This window comes from Poromitra crassiceps, assembly GCF_964638095.1.
Source record: "Poromitra crassiceps genome assembly, chromosome: 9".
NCBI classification, from domain to species: Eukaryota; Metazoa; Chordata; class Actinopteri; order Beryciformes; family Melamphaidae; genus Poromitra; species Poromitra crassiceps.
This window is the reverse complement of record NC_139630.1, coordinates 54,796,908-54,817,778: the sequence shown is the minus strand read 5'-3', so window position 1 is coordinate 54,817,778 and position 20,871 is coordinate 54,796,908. Positions and strand designations below refer to the sequence as shown.

General features: G+C 46.5%; 1 protein-coding gene across 1 annotated transcript in view; it reads right to left on the bottom strand.

Moving 5' to 3' along the window:
* The window catches only part of ptchd4 (patched domain containing 4), a gene marked incomplete at both ends in the record, with an annotated part of 196,465 nt that extends 184,076 nt beyond the window's left edge, over positions 1-12,389 (bottom strand). The window contains one exon of the mRNA XM_083643631.1: positions 11,787-12,389. Within this exon, the coding sequence (XP_083499757.1) occupies positions 11,787-12,389 (603 nt within the window). The remainder of the gene's footprint in view (positions 1-11,786) is intronic.
* Positions 12,390-20,871: the final 8,482 nt, after the last annotated feature.

The following is a 20,871-nucleotide window of genomic DNA, read 5'->3' as shown; positions in this document are numbered from 1 at the left end:
CATGAACAACACTCTGTGCTGTACCTGCTCACTAAAGAGTCTATGAACAACACTATGTGCTGTACCTGCTCACTAAAGAGTCCATGAACAACACTCTGTGCTGTACCTGCTCACTAAAGAGTCCATGAACAACACTCTGTGCTGTACCTGCTCACTAAAGAGTCCATGAACAACACTCTGTGCTGTACCTGCTCACTAAAGAGTCCATGAACAACACTCTGTGCTGTACCTGGTCACTAAAGAGTCCACGAACAACACTCTGTGCTGTACCTGCTCACTAAAGAGTCCATGAACAACACTCTGTGCTGTACCTGCTCACTAATTGCAAGTCACTTTGGGTGAAATGAGTCAGCTAAATACCTACTAATGTAATACATATCTATGCCGTGGGGCGCGCTCGACACACAGAGAGAGAGAGAGAGGTGTTGTTGGATCTGTGGAGGGCTGACGCTTCACTTCTCCTCCCAGCTAAGTACCTCTCCTCAATTCCATGTGATTCCAGAAGTTATTTTCCAAGTCTTCTGGAAGCCACAGACCGAGCCTGCGCCTCAACTCCTCAGGGTTATTGTGTATAATGTAGAGATGTAACGGTATGAACATTTCACATCACGATTATCGTGACCAAAATTATCACGGTTATCGTATTATCACGGTATTCGTAGAAAATTGCTGAAAATGTTCAAAAAGTACCGAGAGACTCACTGAAATCATTTTACAACGTTTTACATGGAAAACTCAGACCCAAAAAGGATTGATACACTCACTGAAATAATTTCTCCAAGGCTGCACGTTTGCATCTGGGAGACTGTTGCCAACTTTGGTTGATGATGGACAGTATCTACCATGTTTTTCAAAGCACTGTAATCACGGTACCACGGTTTTAACGATAATGAAAATTTGAAACGGTACGGTTATCGTAAGGGATTTTATCATGGTTATCATTAAAACTGGTTATCGTTACATCCCTAGTATAATGTCAAACCTGTTGTCTGTAGGGAAACAAATGCAACGCTCTGGCGGACCACCAGGCGGAACCGTGTGGACCAACAGTGCTCCGTGGACCACAGTTTGGGAACCAATGGATTAATTGATCATGAAAATAATTGTTGGTTGCCCTAATTGCATGACCACAGCTTTATTATGAGTTTTGTGTTTTTGCAGAGACAAAATCCTAATTCCTAAAGTGATTCTAATTCAGATGAACTAAAACGTTTTATGGTAAATTAATTTCCATATGGAAAGACCATGTTAACAATCATGCACTGTACAATAACTATACACCCTTATGTGAGTTTAAAGCCACCATTTTTCTCCTACAATCTTTCCTTGCTGGCAATCTATCCATCTCTCCCTCCATCAGTGTGTTCTAGTCTGAGAATGCTTGATGAGGAGTTTTAACGCGGTTTCAGGAGAAGAGCTTTGAGGATTCAAACGACCGTTTTTATCACCACTCGCCCAATAGGGCAAGCCAATTATTGACCTGCGTTACATCAAAAGCCATCAGCCCATTCCTCTCCGCGCCGTCTACGGTCTCCTCCTCCAATCACGTCCAGTCCTCTGCTGCATTTAAAATGTCACAGACACACTTGTGCATCTCCGCATCTCATCGCCAGCGCGCTACACCTCCTCACTCTGATGATTTATTCAACAGAATGAGGGTGTCTCATGAAGCACACCCCGACCTTAACTTGACATTGCCCACGCGGCATACGAAACCAAACTACCCAATAACTGAATTCAATCTAGCGCTCAATGTCTCCACGCTCTCGCGAATATAGCCTAGAGGTTTTGATCTGGTCAAACACAATATTATTAGTGTCGGAAATAAAATGTACTAAAATGTAAATGCAGATAGAACACCGCACTCCAGTCTCGAATATAATATCAACTCAAACTGACCATCAGAGACTTGAATCTGTGACATGTAAGGATGAGATTTCACCTCTGATTCACATCACGAGAAAATCAGCCATGCAGGCGTTCACATTCAGGCCCCATTAGTCCACATTTGCAGGACTCGAGACAAGTTGGCTGGAGGTGTGTCCATCTGTCACACACACACACACACACACACACACACACACACACACACACACACACACAAGTCGTATTTCTCACCAAGCTCTGAAAACTCAGGCCAACGCAGAAGTACCAGAAAATGCAGTTTGTCGAATGGCCACTTGAGGCTGCAGGGCCTGAAATTCACTTTGCAAAATAGGGGGGGGGGGGATTCTCCCCTTATGTTCTTCAGCTAGGGGGGATTTCTAGATTTGGGGGGGGGGGGGTGTTATAGACTTTGGGGAGGGGGGGGGGGTTGACATTAGGATTAGATGGTTGTGATGTCATTATTCCGTTTTTAACCATCAATATGTGTAAAGATGCGTGAGGCCACATTGATGTAGCAAGGATCAATGAAGAAAGGAGACATATTTAAATAAACCGCCTTGATGAGAGAATGGCTGTGATTGGTGAAATGATTAGAAACACTGATCCAATCAGCGGGCTGTCAGCTGATTACAGCTGGGGCGGAGCCTAGACGTCTGTGTGCTGCATGAGCTTCAGGATAAACATGCATTTATCCTGGATCTATCATAAACATGCATTGATCCTGGATCTATCCACTACATTTCCCCCCCCCCCCCAAGGTGATACAGTCATACAGGTAGGTCATACAGTACTTTTTGCAATATGTGAGAACCGAAAAGAGAGCAAAACTGAAAAGACACCAAAAAAAAAAAGTAAAACAAATAATATTTTTAAACACATCCTCTGGGGGAATTCAGTCCATGTTTGTACTTAGTGCAGCAAGCAAAGCACGCGGTAAAAAGTAGGACTTTTGTGACGGCTACCGAATAAAACCCCCCGTTGTGACATCAAACGTGCAGCATGAGGCATAAGAAACGAAATGAATGAGCCCAGACGAGATGAACGAGCCCAGACGAGACAGCTCGACAGGCAGGCAGACAGACTCAGGAACATGAAGGAAGGAGTCTGCTTGATCTACAGAGGAGAGAGCTGGTGGAGAGAGACAGAGAGGTCACATCACACCTTCAAGAGAGGAACACTCATTCATGTGCTGGGGAATGCAATGTCAAGTGCCTGTGTGTAGGTGCATCATTGAATGCACCCGCACGTTACACACACACGCACACGCACACACACACACACAAACAATATCTAGGCACAGAGGACGAGGATGATGAAGATGGAAAGGAACGATTTAAAGACAAAATGAACCCAACAAGAACTCAGCAAGTAGCGCGAGGGTCTGAGATGACAGGGTTGAGAGGCGGACCATAATAGCGTGTCGATGATTTGATTTGACAATTCTGGGGACTGGCTTTGGCATTGGCCAATCCTGGCGTGTTCCGCCCCCCAAATCGAGTGGGATTCAGCGTGTTGTGGTGCTGCTATACGCGAGTGGGATCCGCAGAGTACCAGGCAGCCACCTGCTTCTGTGTGGAGCGGAGCGGACACTCCGATGCATGGGTGCTGCCCGCCCGCCTGGAATCTCCGAGGGGCGACCCCTTATGACGTTATCCTGGAATGTGAGTTTAACGAGCCAGGTACATTTCTTTGCATTCTTAGACATTACCGTTTGCTTGATTTAGTATGTTTCATACAATTGGCCTAGTTAGTAGTTAGTTTATGGGCTAGAAATTCTGCCAGGTTACAGACACTAGGTGCAATTTTCTCCTTCATCTGGAGGAGAAAATTATCCTGAAATGAAGATTTTATTGACAGCTGCATGTCGTGATATATGATTGGTTGAAATGGAGTAGAAATGTGATAGTACTAGGTGACGTCAGCAAACTGTACATTACTGTTATGAATGAAATCTTGAAAAATGAACTTTTGATGTGAAAAAGTGTGAAAAACTAAAGAAGGGGGAGATGTTTGGAGGTAGCAGCAAATGCCCCATAAGGGCCTGTGTCCACCTAGCATCTTTTCCTCAGGTCCAGCCTCTTTTTTCAGGTGTTAAGTCAAGTCAAGTCAAGTTTATTTATATAGCCCTAATTCACAAGCATGTCTCAGAGGGCTTCACAGAAAGTATGTCTAGCTAATTCTAGCTGACACAACAGTAACAAGAATATACAGAATAAAGATAACATTTGAACAATTGATAATATAGAAAATATAGGAATGAGGGGAGAGCAGAGGAGAGCGCAGGAGAAGGGAGAATAGCAGGGGGAATGTGAGAGAGTGATGAGGTGGGGAGGGAATGGGAGATGTTGGAGGGTATAGGAGGTGGGGAAGGAGCAAGAGGAGAGAGCAGGAGAGGGGAAGGGGGGGGAGGTGTGGGGGAGAAGAGAGCAGGGGGAGGGAGGAGGTGGGGAGAGAATGAGCAATATAGACGGAGGAGAGGGGGGAGGTGGGGAGAAAATAGGAAATGTGGAGGAGGAGAGAAGGAGAGATGAGGGTGCAGGGGAGGGAGAGCCAGGGTAGAGAAGCAGGGGGAGTGTGAGGGAGGGAGGAGGCGGGGAGAAAACGGGAAACGCGGAGGAGGAGGGAACAGAGAAGGAGAGACGCAGGGGGAAATGCGGAGGAGGAGAGAGCAGAGAAGGAGAGGTGGGAGGGTGCAGGGGAGGGAGTGCAGGGGGAATGTGAGAGAGGGGAGAGGACAGAGAGGAGGAGAGAACAGAGAAGGAGAGGTGGGAGGGTGCAGGGGAGGGAGAGCAGGGGGAACGCGAGAGGAGGAGGCGGGGGAGGGAACAGACCTCTCCGCCCCCTCCTCCCCCACATCCCCCCCCCCCCCCCAGAGAGGACAGAGAGGAGGAGAGAACAGAGAAGGAGAGGTGGGAGGGTGCAGGGGAAGGAGTGCAGGGGGAGAGGAGGAGAGAACAGAGAAGGAGAGGTGGGAGGGTGCAGGGGAGGGAGAGCAGGGGGAACGCGGGAGGAGGAGGCGGGGGAGGGAACAGACCTCTCCGCCCCCTCCTCCCCCCCCCCCAGAGAGGACAGAGAGGAGGAGAGAGCAGAGAAGGAGAGGTGGGAGGGTGCAGGGGAAGGAGTGCAGGGGGAATGTGAGAGAGGGGAGAGGACAGAGAGGAGGAGAGAACAGAGAAGGAGAGGTGGGAGGGTGCAGGGGAGGGAGAGCAGGGGGAACGTGGGAAGAGGCGGCGGGGGAGGGAACAGACCTCTCCGCCCCCCCCCCCCCCCCCCCCCCCCCAGAGAGGACAGAGAAGGAGAGGTGGGAGGGTGCAGGGGGAGGAGTGCAGGGGGAATGTGAGAGAGGGGAGAGGACAGAGAGGAGGAGAGAACAGAGAAGGAGAGGTGGGAGGGTGCAGGGGAGGGAGAGCAGGGGGAACGCGAGAGGAGGAGGCGGGGGAGGGGGGGGATGGGGGGAGAGCGTATGCGGGCGCACACGGACGTCTAGAGAAAGTGCGCTGCGCCCAGCGTCTATTTTCACAGCGCTCCGGCGTTTTTGTGCGCCCGACTCCCAGCGCTTCCAGCTGAAAATATTTTAACTTTTCAGAAAGACGCTGATGTCGGGTGCTGCTTTTCTGGCAACTTAATCATGGAGAAACTATCGCAACAGAGACAGAAAGGCTCAATTGTGGGAGCAGATCGGCTAGACACTTGATATTTCTGGTGAGTGCTGAGCTAAATCACTGTATGTGTGTTGTTTGCTAATGTTAGCTGTCAGCTATCAAGCTACTACCGCACTAAACTAACGTTAGTTTCAGACTGCTTCCTTTGTATATGGTGCGCTGAGATCAGTGCTCCCCAGCGCACTCCCCAGCGTTTAACGGTGGGAAAAAGACTAGGTGGACACAGGCCCTAAGACATGCAAATGAACATATTTACGCTAATTCAGTTTGACTTGACTCATTCTCATAGTGTGGCTCGGCTTCCCAGCTGTTTCTTTTCTCTTTATGTTAGAGATGCAACAGACATAGTAGTGATTGCCAATTATCACACTTTCTTTGATACGGACATTGCAAATGAACAGTGTCACTTCAACTGGTTACTGGCTGCATGAATTAAAGTACTACTACATCCACAAATAGATGTAACAATAATGATAGTATTAATAATAATGAGACCATTGTATCTTCTTTTTTTGGACAGAATGGCAGCGCTGTAAAAAGCACACAGTCTCATTAAAGGGAAGACTCCACTAAGCCTGTTAGAAGCGACTCAGCACAAATCCAGACCCCATGCTGGACTCCCCACTTGTCATCCGAAATAATGTAAACACTGCATTTTGAAATCAGGAAGCATGAGCAGTGTTTACAAATGTAAACACTGGATCGGATCGGATCATTTTTTGAATCATCAAAAAAATGATGAATTAAAAAATCTACGATGGCTCTTTTTTCCTATCTTTATTGGGGGGGGGGGAATGTTAAAAAGTGCAGATGTGCTCAGCTTAATGGTATACAAAGATACAAGATAATGATTTTAAATAAATAAATAATGTAATAATAATGATTTGCCCTAAATAAAAACACGGTTGGGATTTTTTTTTAAATCCATTTTGCTACTTTGGCTCTGATGCAACCTCCTCTCTCTGTCTGTAGCCACCACTGACCAGAGCCCATTACTCTGCCACTGACTGTACACTGTACTGCTCAATGTCCCGCCCACATCAATATCTGATTGGTTACACTGATTGGTTACAAGTAATAGCCTATCAACACTGAACTCTTATAATGTGAGGTAGGGCTGGGTTCAAAAAATCGATTCTCCGATTTTTAATCGATTTTCATTTTAATCCTCGATTATCGATTCATATGTCCAGAGATCGATTATTATTTTTATAAACAGGCTAAAATATTATGCTGTGTGTGGTAGTTGAAACATAGTTTCAAGTTGACGTTTATTTATGTTTGTAGTTGAAACAAAAACATAAATACTGTAGGCTACATAAATGGAAATCTACTTTTAGAAATGATATAGGCTGAAATCAAATCACTGTGCATAATTGTGAAAGTGTCTTTATTGACAGATGAAAAGGCTGTTATTTACCCTTTGTCACCACCTGTAGCCTGTACTACGAAGCTAGTTTAATGCCTTATCCGAGTAAGTTTGAGTTTAAACCTGGTTTAGCCGTACTACAAAGCAAGTTAACTTTCAATCACCATGGCAACTGACGCTGCAAAGCTAACCTGGTCGCGACCAGGTTAGCTTCAGAGGATAAGATCAAAATCCATGACAGACCCATATAATCGGCTCTCTGGAGTCACTCACCGTTCATATAAGATCGCCATATGAAAAATAGATTGCAGTCAACTGAGAATATAACAAGAAAAACATTTGTGGCTCTGTAGGCTACATAATTAAATTAAGCCTACTTACCACTTTATGTCTTAACAGCTCAACGATGCGTGGAGAAATATGATCACTATTAATCACCGCCGCGCATATCATGAATGGACCCTCAAATGGAGTGAGGGTGATATTCTCCTACATGCCAGAAAATCCGCATCGTCTCAATTCAGTTCAGCAGTTTTCTCTTTTATAGTAGGCTATTAGGCTTTATACTAGGCTATTTTATATATGAATTATTCGATCAGTGCAACCACACACATGAGTGATAGAGATCATTATTCATTGAGCATGCGTTTCTAAATCTATGGTCTAAATAGGCTTACAGATTGTGGAAATGTATAGACTGAGATTACATTTGTTGCTGCTGTATCAATGTATGCAGCTGTATCAGACAGAAATCGCTGATCGAAGTAAATCAAATGACTGATGTGAATACAAGCTGCTGCTTTAGACAGCCCTTCAGCAGACTATCCAACGCGGATTTTCATTCTGACATTAAATCGCGGATACATTAAATATCCGCTAAAACTCTGATCATGCACTGCGCTTTCATGGAACGAGGAAATGGGTGTGGAAATTGGTGTGGGCGTGGATCAACTCAGCTGTTCATAATGTGATTGGCTAGTGCACCTCTTTCGCGTGGACGCGCGCCTGTGCACGAGCGAAAAACGTGCGGGTGCACAGGCAGATCCCAGGTCCACTTACCTAGTAAAAAACCAGCGTCGTAGTATCAGTTAACTAGATAGCTTTGATCCTGTTCAGTCAAACCAGATCAAAGGGACTTATCGCGGATCTGTTAAACTAGTTTCGTAGTACAGGGCTCTGGTGAGTAAATATATGTGTAACTAAAACCATTAAAATTGACAACAGGTCTGCAACTTTTTTCCCATGTATCTACTTGGCTGATTGGGAACCCCTATGTTACATAACTGGACAGTCATGTAATTCAGGGTACAGCTCAAAAAACTCATTTTGGTATCACTAACCAAATCAATATTGAAATTGATCAAATCGGAATCGAATCGAAATTAATCGATTCGCAACCTTGTGAATCGGAATCGAATCAATTCTTGAAATTTGAACCAATACCCAGCTCTAATGTGAGGCCAGAGCCGTGTATATAGGAGAGTCGCGACATCTCCATTCACTCCAATGGACCAGTTTTTTACTCTCAAGAGTTCCAGGAAGTAAGGTCCTGGATTAAGCAGCACTGTCGAGTTGCAGCAAAATGGACAGTTTGTGTTGTACTTTGATTTTTTTTTTTTTTTTTTTAAGAATCAAATTGTACATTATCAGCTTTATTTTAACATGCAAAAGTAGCGCGAGACCCCTTCCTGGCTGTTCATTGGCTAATGAGTCACGCATTCTTGTCCTCTGCTGACGCCACTCTCTCTCTAAATTGCTCTGTGTGAGGCCAGGTTCAGCTATGCCTCAGACAGCCAGGCAAAGAGAGAGACTGGAGCTGCTCCGAGCGAGCGGAGATGTGTGTCAAAGGGAAGGCAGCATATCCGCCGTAAGTTTCAATAATGATCACAATCTTCTGATCTATTTCAAAGATGACAAGCATGCCCTGTTTCCCAGCATGCCCGGTTTCCCAGCATGCCCGGTTTCCCAGTTACACCACTGACAATGCCTGAAGTCATTGCATATAGGATTTGGATGGAGACGAAAGCGACAGCTTTTAGGTCAATCGCTCCCCCCCCGCCCCCCCATTCCCTCACGTCACGCAGTCGTAACACACTGCATGCACCTGTCCTGTCCGTATCTTTTCACTGCACCTCTGCATGGTGATGCATAGGAGGGAATTAGTATTTTAAACAGTAACAGCGACAGTAAAAATGTATTTCACACTGATGGTTAAATGTCGCAATTAAGACTGGCTTGCCAAACCGTGGGGGCTGATCCGTACGGATCACGGATCAGCTGTGATCCGTTGCACCACCCGGAATAGCGGCGACCTCTGGTGGTCCTTAACGTTAAAGGGCCACTTTGCGATTTTCAAACAGCTTTGCATCATGACAAAACCGCTAGTATATATGACCCTAACCCTAGTATATATGACCCTAACCCTAACCCTAGTATATATGACCCTAACCCTAGTATATATGACCCTAATGCCTAAAGCGCTATATAAATGCAGTCCATTTACCATATGAGTAATTTGGTGCAGGAAGTACTGCGAATGAACGGGGAGCTCTTGGTCCATGACTTTCAAATTCCTCGTCGCGAGAGACCCGGTTCGCCTCCCGACGTGTTCCGTTTTTAAGCGTAACCCAAACCGTAACCCTAACCTTAACCACGTTGTTTTAGTCGCCAAACCTTAAAAAAAAAATGTGTCGCCTAAACATAACCAAAGCTGTTTAGTTGCCTTAAACATAACCAACATTTAAACATAACCAACATTTAAACATAACCAACATTTAAACATAACCAACGTGACATTTTCAAATTAATTGTTGTGACGTTTTCAAATTAACCGACCTGAGGCGTCTCACCTGCACAGACACGCGGTTATCCCGGTTTTCGCATGATGTTGTTTTGGGAGTCATTGGAAATGGACTTATTCTGTCATTTCGGTGTAACAGTACGAGGACATGTTGTCTGAGCAGCTCAACACAGGACGATGAATGGTTTCACTACTAGACACTGATCCAGATCACACTGATCCAGATCACACTGATCCAGATCACACTGATCCAGATCCCACAGCTCACATAGCCTAATCAGCCATACCGTAGCATCAGTGAGTGTGTTACATAAAACGTGTGCATGTGCATGTGTTTGTCTGTGTGTATGTGTGTGTGTGTGCGCGCGCGCGTGTGTGTGTATCTGTTTGTGTGCGTGTGTGTGTGGCAGCTCTTCCTGGAGGAGATAGAGCAGTGTAGTGTGACATGCACCTCACCATTTAAATTGCCCAGTGTTGTATAAGCTGCTTGTTCGACTGTGTGTGTGCGTGTGTGTGTGTGTGTGTGTGCGTGTGCGTGTGCGCGTGTGTGTGTGTGTGTGTGTGTGTGTGTGTGTGCGTGTGTGTGTGTGTGTGTGTGTGTCCTTGTCCTGCTGAATGCAGTACATTCTCTATTCTATCAAAAACACGGAGTGTTTCTCAAGGCCGTACGTACGGTGGAGGCTGAGCAGAAAAAGGCATCGTCGCATCACGTCACGCAAAGCACGCACCATAGTATGTCAAGATGATCAGTCAATAAGTCGACCACCTTGGACTTGAACCTTGAATGGTGAAACATGCGTGGAATCTGTATTTGCACGAAAGGCCTGTATAGGCGACACGCAAACAGGAATGACATTGAAGCTCCGGCATTGATTTTCAGTTGAAATGCTCACATCGTGCACACACACACACACACACACACACACACACACACACACACACACACACACACACACACACGTTGAAATGCTTTGTGGCTTAGAAACGCCGAAATAGACTGTGATGGTAATTTAGGCTCCATCTGTGCAATAGCCCTGAAAACGTGTGTGTGGGCCTACATGCAGTTATAGATGCAGCCTGTGTGTACAGTCGAGTACCTGCTGCTATAGACCCTTTTCACGGGGGCCATTTCGTGCCCTAAAGGCAGGATAAACACAGGTGTAGCAAAACATGAATTCGGGTTTCCAACTTTCAGTCCATTTTGGTGTTCCGGTGCTACTAGGGTCCCAATTAGTGAGTTGGTTGCACCTGTGTTTACCCTGCCTTTTAGACACAAAATGCCCCCCCCCCCCCCCGTGAAAAGGGTCTATTGCATTGAAAAGGTTGTGTGTGTGTGTGTGTGTGACTGATATATGGCTAACCTGCCCTGCGGTCACATCACACTGAGGCGGGACCGGGTCGTTATACAGGAAGAGGGTTCTGGTTCTGACATGATTCAGGGAAGATCCCTGAGAGTCCATTAGCTATATAGGCATGATGCTGCATGTGCAGCCAAGAGCAGGGGAGAGAGGGAGACACTGCATCAGGGGGAGGGAGAGAAACGAGGATGTCCCTCCCCCTCCTCCTCCTCCTCCCCCCCCCCTCTCCCTCTCTCTCCATCTGTGGGGGAACAGAGCAGTGAAGACTATGCAGCCAATCAATTCATAACTCGCACCAACAAGCCAGGCTGCAAAAACAGCAAAGTCTGGTGTTATGGAGAGAGAGAGAGAGAGAGAGAGAGAGAGAGAGAGAGGGAGAGAGAGAGAGAGAGAGAGGGAGAGAGAGAGAGAGAGAGAGGGTTCCCCCCATCGCCTCTGATACATGTTGCAATCTGCAGCCCCCCCACTTCATCATCATCATAGGCTGAGCGAATACAAGCCCACCGCGTTCATTCATTCATCCATCCAATCCAAGAAGCGATGCACATGCTTTACCTGCCTGCCTGCCCTGCACTATCACCGGCTCTGATCGGGAGAACGCGCGGTTTGAGGCGCACACAGACACACAGTATTATTATTATAAGAAATAGGCCTGACTGACATGCGTGTTATTGGAGACATGTCTCTAAAAAAAAAAGCATGATTCTCACCTTCAACGTGGTATTGGGGTAGCTGACGGGCACCTTATGGAAGGTGCTGTTGGAGAGCACAGCCAGTCGTATGTCCTCGAAGATGCTGACGATGTCGTCCAGCACGCAGCGCTTGTCCCGGTGGCTGAGCACGCAGAGGTGCGCGAAGGTGTAGTTGAAGCCCTGGTGATTGACGCGCAGGTCCAACACTCGCTGGTGGACGTGCAGCACCTGCTCGGCCAGCTCCAGGATGTTGCCGCCGGACCGCGCTCGCAGGATGAGCCGGCCGTAGCGGCCCGGCGTGTGCAGGTCCGAGTACAGCCGGTGCTTGGACTGGTCGATGGGGAACAGGCTGTTGGCAAGGCTGCGCTCGATCTTGGCGAGGCTGTGCGTCGGCGCCACCAGGAGCTCCAGGTCCGTCTCCGGCTTGAAGCGGCTCAGCACGGTGGAGCCGAAGATGATGGTGAGCACCGCGGGCACGGTGAGGAAGAAGACGGGGTGCCTGCTGACGAACAAGCCGAGCCAGTAAAACGAAGCCTTGAGCCCTCTGTGGATCACCTGCCGCAGCATCCTCCACAAAATCCAGCTCGTAGAAGATGCCCCGTCTCCTCCGATGAAGCACATGTGACATCAGACTCCGGCCCCCGGTTTACAGTCCGATTCGTGGGAGAATTTTTACACCAGGCGGGCTACAACACCACCACCACCACCATGCACGCACGCGCGTGCGCGCGCACACACACGCCCGCACGCACGCGCGCGCACACGCACACACACCTGGAAAAATTAAGCAGCAGCACTGCAGCAATTCTTCAGCGAGACGGACACACACAGAGAGACATGATGATGATGCAGCAGTTGGTTGTGGTCGGATCAGTCGCTCCAGTCAGACTCTCGTGGTCTGCTGGTCTCGTCGTGGTGATTCGGCGCCGTGTGTCTCTCGTCGTCCTCCTCCTCCGCTGCTGCACGCGCACGGGCTGCAGTAGCAGCGACGAGCCGCGGCGGTGTGCCTGTGATGTGCATGTGTGCCTGCCTTCAGTCTGCTGCCTCTACAGCGCAGCGCGCACACGACCGGTGGCGCCTGATTTATCTACTAAACTGTACCCATGTGGCGGGGCTGGAGGAGGAGGAGGAGGAGGGGGGGGCGGGGCTGGAGGAGGAGGAGGAGGGGGGGGGGGGGCGGGGCTGGAGGAGGAGGAGGGGGGGGGGGCTGGAGGAGGGGGGGGGGCGAGGGGGAGGAGTGGGTGGAGGCGGGGGCAGGGGATGATGCCATGGTTATTTTAGGCAACAGGCACAGCGCATGAGAGTTGTAAAAGCGTCTATTCCCGCAGGACAGAATGACCAAAAGCACTTTCTGGGATGAGTCACTGTTCATGAATGGGGAAAACCCACCTACTTGTCTTGTGCATCAAGCTGAGTGGTTCATATATAGGCTAGGCTAACAGACTGAGTGGTTCATATATAGGCTAGGCTAACAGACTGAGTGGTTCATATGGCTAGGCTAACAGACTGAGTGGTTCATATATAGGCTAGGCTAACAGACTGAGTGGTTCATATATAGGCTAGGCTAACAGACTGAGTGGTTCATATATAGGCCAGGCTAACAGACTGAGTGGTTCATATATAGGCCAGGCTAACAGACTGAGTGGTTCATATATAGGCTAGGCTAACAGACTGAGTGGTTCATATATAGGCTAGGCTAACACACTGAGTGGTTCATATATAGGCTAGGCTAACACACTGAGTGGTTCATATATAGGCTAGGCTAACAGACTGAGCGGTTCATATATAGGCTAGGCTAACAGACTGAGTGGTTCATATATAGGCTAGGCTAACAGACTGAGTGGTTCATATATAGGCTAGGCTAACAGACTGAGTGGTTCATATATAGGCTAGGCTAACAGACTGAGTGGTTCATATAGGCTAGGCTAACAGACTGAGTGGTTCATATATAGGCTAGGCTAACAGACTGAGTGGTTCATATATAGGCTAGGCTAACAGACTGAGTGGTTCATATATAGGCTAGGCTAACAGACTGAGTGGTTCATATATAGGCTAGGCTAACAGACTGAGTGGTTCATATATAGGCTAGGCTAACAGACTGAGTGGTTCATATATAGGCTAGGCTAACAGACTGAGTGGTTCATATATAGGCTAGGCTAACAGACTGGGCAGGGAGGGAACTGAATACACAAGGCAGCACAGTACTGTACATTACAGTAGCCTATATATAATAATATTATAATGCCTTCCTGCTGCGTGTTCTTATGTTGGTGCCCAATGACAGATCAGTGACAAAAATGATCCTTGTTGATGTATGATTGTCCCTATAGAGGAAACACACACACACACACACACACACACACACACCTTTCAGGTAGGTTATCCTATAACATTGATATCATGATATGATAGATATTATTGTCTGGGATTTTGTTGTAATATTGTGAAATAACTTAAATGTGACTTCTTCCTGATTATGAAGGGTTAGCCTATGTTTGCAATGCCCGTCCTTAGATGTTATTAACTCATTCACCGCCAATGACGTCTTTGACGTGTTATCAGAAATAGCCCTCCCCGCCAATGACGTGTTTGACGTGTTTTTGTTTTTATTACTGCAGGGCGTAGTTTAAACACTTCCCCAGCCTGTCACATGGTATCAGGTCCCTAGCATCTAAGACAACACGTGAACAAACACATACCGCAGCTGTTGTTTTGAAATTGAGCAAGAGGAAAAGCAGAAAACGGGTAACGCTTCCTTGTGCAGACAGGAGAAACGCCATTGAAACGCGCCTCGGCGCGCTGCACGAGCTGGAGTCGCCTTCCTCTGTGCCAGCCGGGAGAAAGTAATCAAGAGATGTGTTTGATCATCGGAGGAATGAGGAAATGATCGATCAGTTTGCGAGGGCGGTGAGGACGTGTTGAATAGCCGAGGGGAAAACGGGAACGATCAGATAGCAGGGAGGATATGACAGGGAGACATGGACGAGGACGGGTGCAAAATAAACACACAACAGCAAGGCACAAGGCAGAAGCGGCGGTCACAGCAGCCCGCTGTCCTTTCTCAAGAGCTATTCAGTTCATGAAATCGCTGGGCTGCGTGCCCTCCAGTGTTGCTCCTGGCCAATCCCAGCGCCACAGGGCGTGGTTATTGCTTATCCTATGTGGGGTTAGAAATCTAAAAGGGGGATCGGGGATCGTGTGTGTGTGTGTGTGTGTGTGTGTGTGTGTGTGTGTGTGTGTGTGTGTCTGTCTGTCTGTCTGTCTGTCGGTGTGTCTGTCTGTCTGTCTGTCTGTCTGCACACTCACACCGAGTAAACTGTATTGTTGAATGTAAAAAAAAGCACTTCATGTGTATATATATATATATATATATATTTTTTTTTTTGTCATTTGTGTCCTAACGAATAATATTTACATGTCTGATGTCAATACAGTTCAAAATAAAAGAATTGAGAGTGAGTTCTGCCTGAGATTGTGCCCTTTTACAAAAATTGCCTTTTCTCCTGTTTATTTTCTCAGGGAGAACTTTTGGGGGAAAACAGGGTGTATATAAATGGCTATAAGTAGAGTACAGAACATGCTAAAAGCTCACTTTTCTTTTCCTGGTGAACCCAGAGACGTACATCTTCCTTTTGAGGTATTGCAAATCACTCTGGTGCTAATAGATAATTTACTGTGGGTCTTGAAAGATGACCAACAATTATGAAAATCTTTGGCCTGTGCTAAATATTGGCAGTCCTAAACTGGCGGTGAATGAGTTAAAAGCACCTGTTAAATGCAAAGTACTGAGCACTGATTGATAAGTCATACAGTATATAGGCTATACATAGTTTGTTGTATGTATCTATTTCTTTTATCCTTACTTAACCTTTTTTTCTTTTTTACTGTCATTTTACTAGACAAATTATGTATTGTTTGTGTTTTATATCAAGCACATTGGATATGCCTTGTGTATGAAAATGTCTTGTAAAATTGCCTTCAAATACCATTGTGCTAATTAGTAGTCCAAATCTAACGAGATGTATGGTCAGCAGGGAGACAAATTGTTCTCCTATTGTAACCTACACTTTACCATGCGGGACGCTTTGAACTATTTGTGCTACATGCTAACACAATTTACCATCTGACCCACTCAATAGTCAGCCTGCTTGCTGACAAGGATTAATTTAAGCCTGGTCCTAGACTAGCATCTTGCAGTGTGCGTCTCTTCCCGGAACAAATCAATTTAGCTCAGGATTAGGATGAACTCATGCCTGTTCAACTGTAAATAATACCGTTTGTATCCACTTGGGTTTAGAGTGCTAATCATCACTCCCTCCCCATCCTGTGCACAATGGAAGCCACTGGAGAAGCTCCCTAGCCTTCATCTCCCCCCCCCCCCCCCCCATCCTACTGGTTTACTAGTGGTTTTATTACTTTATTAGTTAGTCTGAAGTAATAATTACACTTCAGGGTTAAAGTGGGTGCATCTCATTGTAAAATTGGACTCTGCCCAAATTGGGCTTCAAACGGCCCAAATCTGGCTTTCTACAACAGCATGAGTGAATACTGGATTCTGATTGGCTAGCAACAGTGGTAAATAGGCGAACAATCTACAGTTCGGCTCCAACCGCAGTATCACTCCGCTCCCTGATGTATGAAGAACACCTGTGCTGACTCCGCCCACTGTTAGCCTGTCAGTCTACAAATCTCTAACAAGGAAATGTCCGATTTCGTAGTAACGTTTGATTTACTGGGTGGATTGAGTTTTGAGCAGTGGTTAGATGAAGATGAAGGTGAAGTGAACAAAGAACGACATGGTGAAATTGGGGAGAGAGAACTGGCTGAGCTTGAGTTGTCACGGAGTAAACCTGGGACTGTCAAACAAACAAATTGGGCAATGCGATCTTGTGTATGGAACTATATTCTGTGGTGGAAGGATAAATGTATTCTGAAACCAGTAATGATTGTAAATAAATTCGCCTCGTGCCACAACCCTGTACCAGTGGTAAATGTGGCCACAACCCCCTTCCTCTCGTGGTAAATTTCTTACTCAAACGACCCAAATTGGGCTTCAAACGGCCCAAATTGGGCTTCAAATGGCACAAATCTGGCTTTAAACGGCCCAAATCTGGCTTCAAACGACCCAAATTGGGCTTCAAACGGCCCAAATCTGGCTTCAAACGACCCAAATTGGGCTTCAAACGGCCCAAATCTGGCTTCAAACGACCCAAATTGGGCTTCAAACGGCCCAAATCTGGCTTCAAACGACCCAAATTGGGCTTCAAACGGCCCACATTGGGCTTCAAACAGCCCAAATCTGGCTTCAAACGACCCAAATTGGGCTTCAAATGGCCCAATTTGAGCTTCAAACGGCCCAAATTGTGCTTCAAACGGCCCAAATCTGGCTTCAAACGACCCAAATTGGGCTTCAAACGGCCCAAATTGGGCTTCAAACGGCCCTCGGTCGCCGGCACGCACGTCGGCCCGTATCAGCCTGGCCTGCTTGGTATCTAATGCCCGGCCTGAATTATGATCCCAGTCCGCCCCTGACTGAGAGTATACGTGCGCTGCGTTCATGCGGTGTCGGAAAAATGAGTTCCCAACCAGTTTCCTTTGCTCTTTGTTGTCACGCAATAACTGGAAACAGCAACGTGTTGTTTAAACGCTCTGAGCAAATCAAATACAACACATCTTCTTTGTGGCGACCATGTTGTTTCCACATTACGACTTAAAAGCTCATGAACACACTGAGGAAGAACGACTTCCCAACTCGAGGAAATGGGACCATCTGAGCAGCATGTAAATACAGCATTTGTCATCGGATCAATTGTTTTGAGTATCACACGACCCCCAACTCGTTTCAATTCAGAATTTTGATCCTTTCGGTCCGATAACATTTGGAAAGTCTAGAAGAGCCGCACACAGTGTAGGAAATAAATAAAAAAATTGGGGCAACTTTTGCCACTGTCTAAAAACTGGGGGCATTTATAAAATTTTGTGGGGACTTTAAAAAATAGTAATTAGTGCATAAAGTTGCTAAAGCGTAGTGTGAACAACAGCACTGTTTGTCTGAGTGTTCTTCATCGTTGTCTTCTGGCAACCAGCTTGCAGGTGCTGTGTGTGTGTTAGAGATGGAAATTAAATTAAATGAATTGAATGAAAATAAAATTATCAAAATATTGGGGGCAATTTTTGCCCCTGGATCGTGGTTTTTAGGGGCATTCTGAGATTGCTTGGGGGCATTTTTGCCCTTGCCCCTGGCTAAATGCCTACACTGGCCACACAGCTGAATTATTTTATCCCCAGTCAAGTTAGCAGAAGGCTAATAAGCCAGCTCGGCTAGGTGGAAGTCACCGCGTGACACCAGATGGAAATCTCCAGTCTACTGTGGAACTTTTTATTGCTTGTTGTATCTCTTGTATGTTAACCCCGTGTATGTATCCCTATGGACCTGAGTCTGCTAATAAAGTTGAATTGAATACAGAGAGTTATGTGCTGCTGATAGGCTTAATCAGCATTGGGAACTAATTTGGCAATGGCTTAAATGTAACAGAGGTTCATTATTTATACATACAGGCAGCCGCACTGGAACTACTTTTAAGTAGGGGGTGCTGTAAAGAAGGGAGTCCCGAAGAAAATTTTACGTTTTTTGGACTTTTAGCCATATTTAGAGGAATACTTAATTTTAAATTAACATTAGGATTATACTGTTGTGATGTCATTATTCAGTATCTTCTCCTCTTATCTGCAGCATTACTCAATTTCCCCAAATCAGGGAGAGTGATAGCCTACCTGCTATTCCGCCCATCTTCTCTTTATTTTTTTTGTCAGTCTTGTCATCTCGTATCTCTTTCTCTTCACAAAGCGTGTCTCCGACTCCGTGAACAAAGTAAACACAGCTATGTAAACATTAGTTTCAACATGAGGCTAAGTAAACAAAACTTCCGCATTTCCCGGAGTGCACGCTTCAACATTGTGTGGATCCTATTTTTACCCAAGAACCAAGAATCGTATATGAAGGAAACCCCCGGGAGGCACGGGGAGAACATGCAAACTCCACACAGAAGGGCCCTTTTGACGACCCCACCCGGGCGGTGGGCACTCGAGGACATGTGGACGGGCACGCATTCCTTCAGCGTTCACAGCATCCCAGGTGGGAATCGAACCCAGGACCTTCGAGCTGTGAGGCGACAGCGATTACCACTGCACCACCGTACCCCCCCTGAAACTGCACGTTAGACTGCAAAACCCATTGCAGAATACATGTGTAAGCACTTTTTTCCATGATTAGAATAAATTGATTGATTTGGACTGTCAAAGCATTTCAGTGTTCCAAAGTGTCATTCCTCTGTACGACCTCCACGTCTGAGGGGTGCAGATAAACAAGCTTCTATTGTAAATGCATCGGTATCAGCGGCGCTAAAGCAGCGGGCCTTTATCAGAACACGAAACACGGGTATCAGAGAGCCGCTCGGCACAGCCATCAAGTCCGTTTCAAGTAGCCCCATGGCCGCCAGAGAGAGAGCTTTGACTGTCACCATGGAGAGCCAGAAGAACTGGGGGTAGGACTTCCACACAGTGAGCATTCTGTTAATGATCTCGTCTCATTCCAACTCCAAGAGGACACGTGTCTATTAATGGAAGTTCTTTCATTTCAAAGAAGTGAATCAATCAGCCCTGCATCATCAGATGCATCATGTTGTGATGCCGAGATCAAATGCATGGGATTTGGCCAAACAGGAGATGTCTACTGCAATGCATTCTGCTCATGGACCTGGAATCTAATCAGTTTCATCGAAAACATGAAACAGAAATACGTTTCATATGCCATGGGATCCTTGTACAGAACTGTGTGTGGTCAGTTGGCGGCAACATAAGTGTGATGCCAGACTTTATAAGTGGGTGAGACAATGCTATCCACTCACCCCCCCACCCTCCTTCCCTTTAGTAGAGAATGAATTAAAGACCACACTGTGACACATTCCATTTAGCCTGTGAACACATGCCAAGCGCTTCCCTTCCGTCTGGCCACTGGGACATTTATGTGAGTGCTGAATGAAAACTAATATCTGTTTCTTGTCACAAACACAGGGGGGGGGGGGGGGGGACAGGGGCATTTCATGAGCCTACGACTTGTCCAATCCAAAGCAGTGAAAAAGTAGGAGGAACAAAGGGGAAGTGGAAAGTCTATAACACAGAAGGAATTGTGTGGACACAATGAATGAAAATAGGAATGGGAGGAGACACCAGTGAAGCAAAAAAATTACAATATTTCCAAATGTGTGTGTGTGTGTGTGTGGGGGGGGGGGTATTCGTATCCATGTGAGCACACCTGTAAACGCAGGCTAATCAATGTTAAGGAGAGGGGAAACACAGCTAATTAAATGAGTAGCGAGCTAATCATGAGCCTCATCAACATGCTCAACATCATGCCTGTCATCATAGAGTAAGCAGCCAATCAGATCTGTCATCATAGAGTAAGCAGCCAATCAGATCTGTCATCGTACAGTAAGCAGCCAATCAGATCTGTCATCATACAGTAAGCAGCCAATCAGATCTGTCATCATACAGTAAGCAGCCAATCAGATCTGTCATCATACAGTAAGCAGCCAATCAGATCTGTCATCGTACAGTAAGCAGCCAGCTGGATGCAGATCTATACAGAACATGAGGGAGATCACTAGATCACTATGTCCTCTCATGAGGGATTTCTTGTCAGTTTTAAGATTAAGGCATGAGGATTTTACAGTAATTGTTGTCATTGTGATAAATCGGCATCACCAAACTCTAGAGAGGCAGGCTGGCAGACAGACAGACAGACAAGCAGACAGGCAGGCAGGCAGGCAGACAGACAAGCAGACAGACAGGCAAGCAGACAGGCAGGCAGGCAGACACACAAATGCACGGAATCTGTGTATTAAGTTAAGTGAAGTTATCCTTTATCCCCATGGGGAAATTCATCCTCTGCATTTGACCCATCCTGTATCCACCTTATTTCTAGCAGCCATGATGCCTCTGTGTTTTTCTTCCGGTGTGATCCTCCCAGCCTTGTTGCTGACAGCTTGACACCCGTCTGGGCGAATCACTAATCAGGTCCAGTTTCGCAAAAATCTCGTCGATA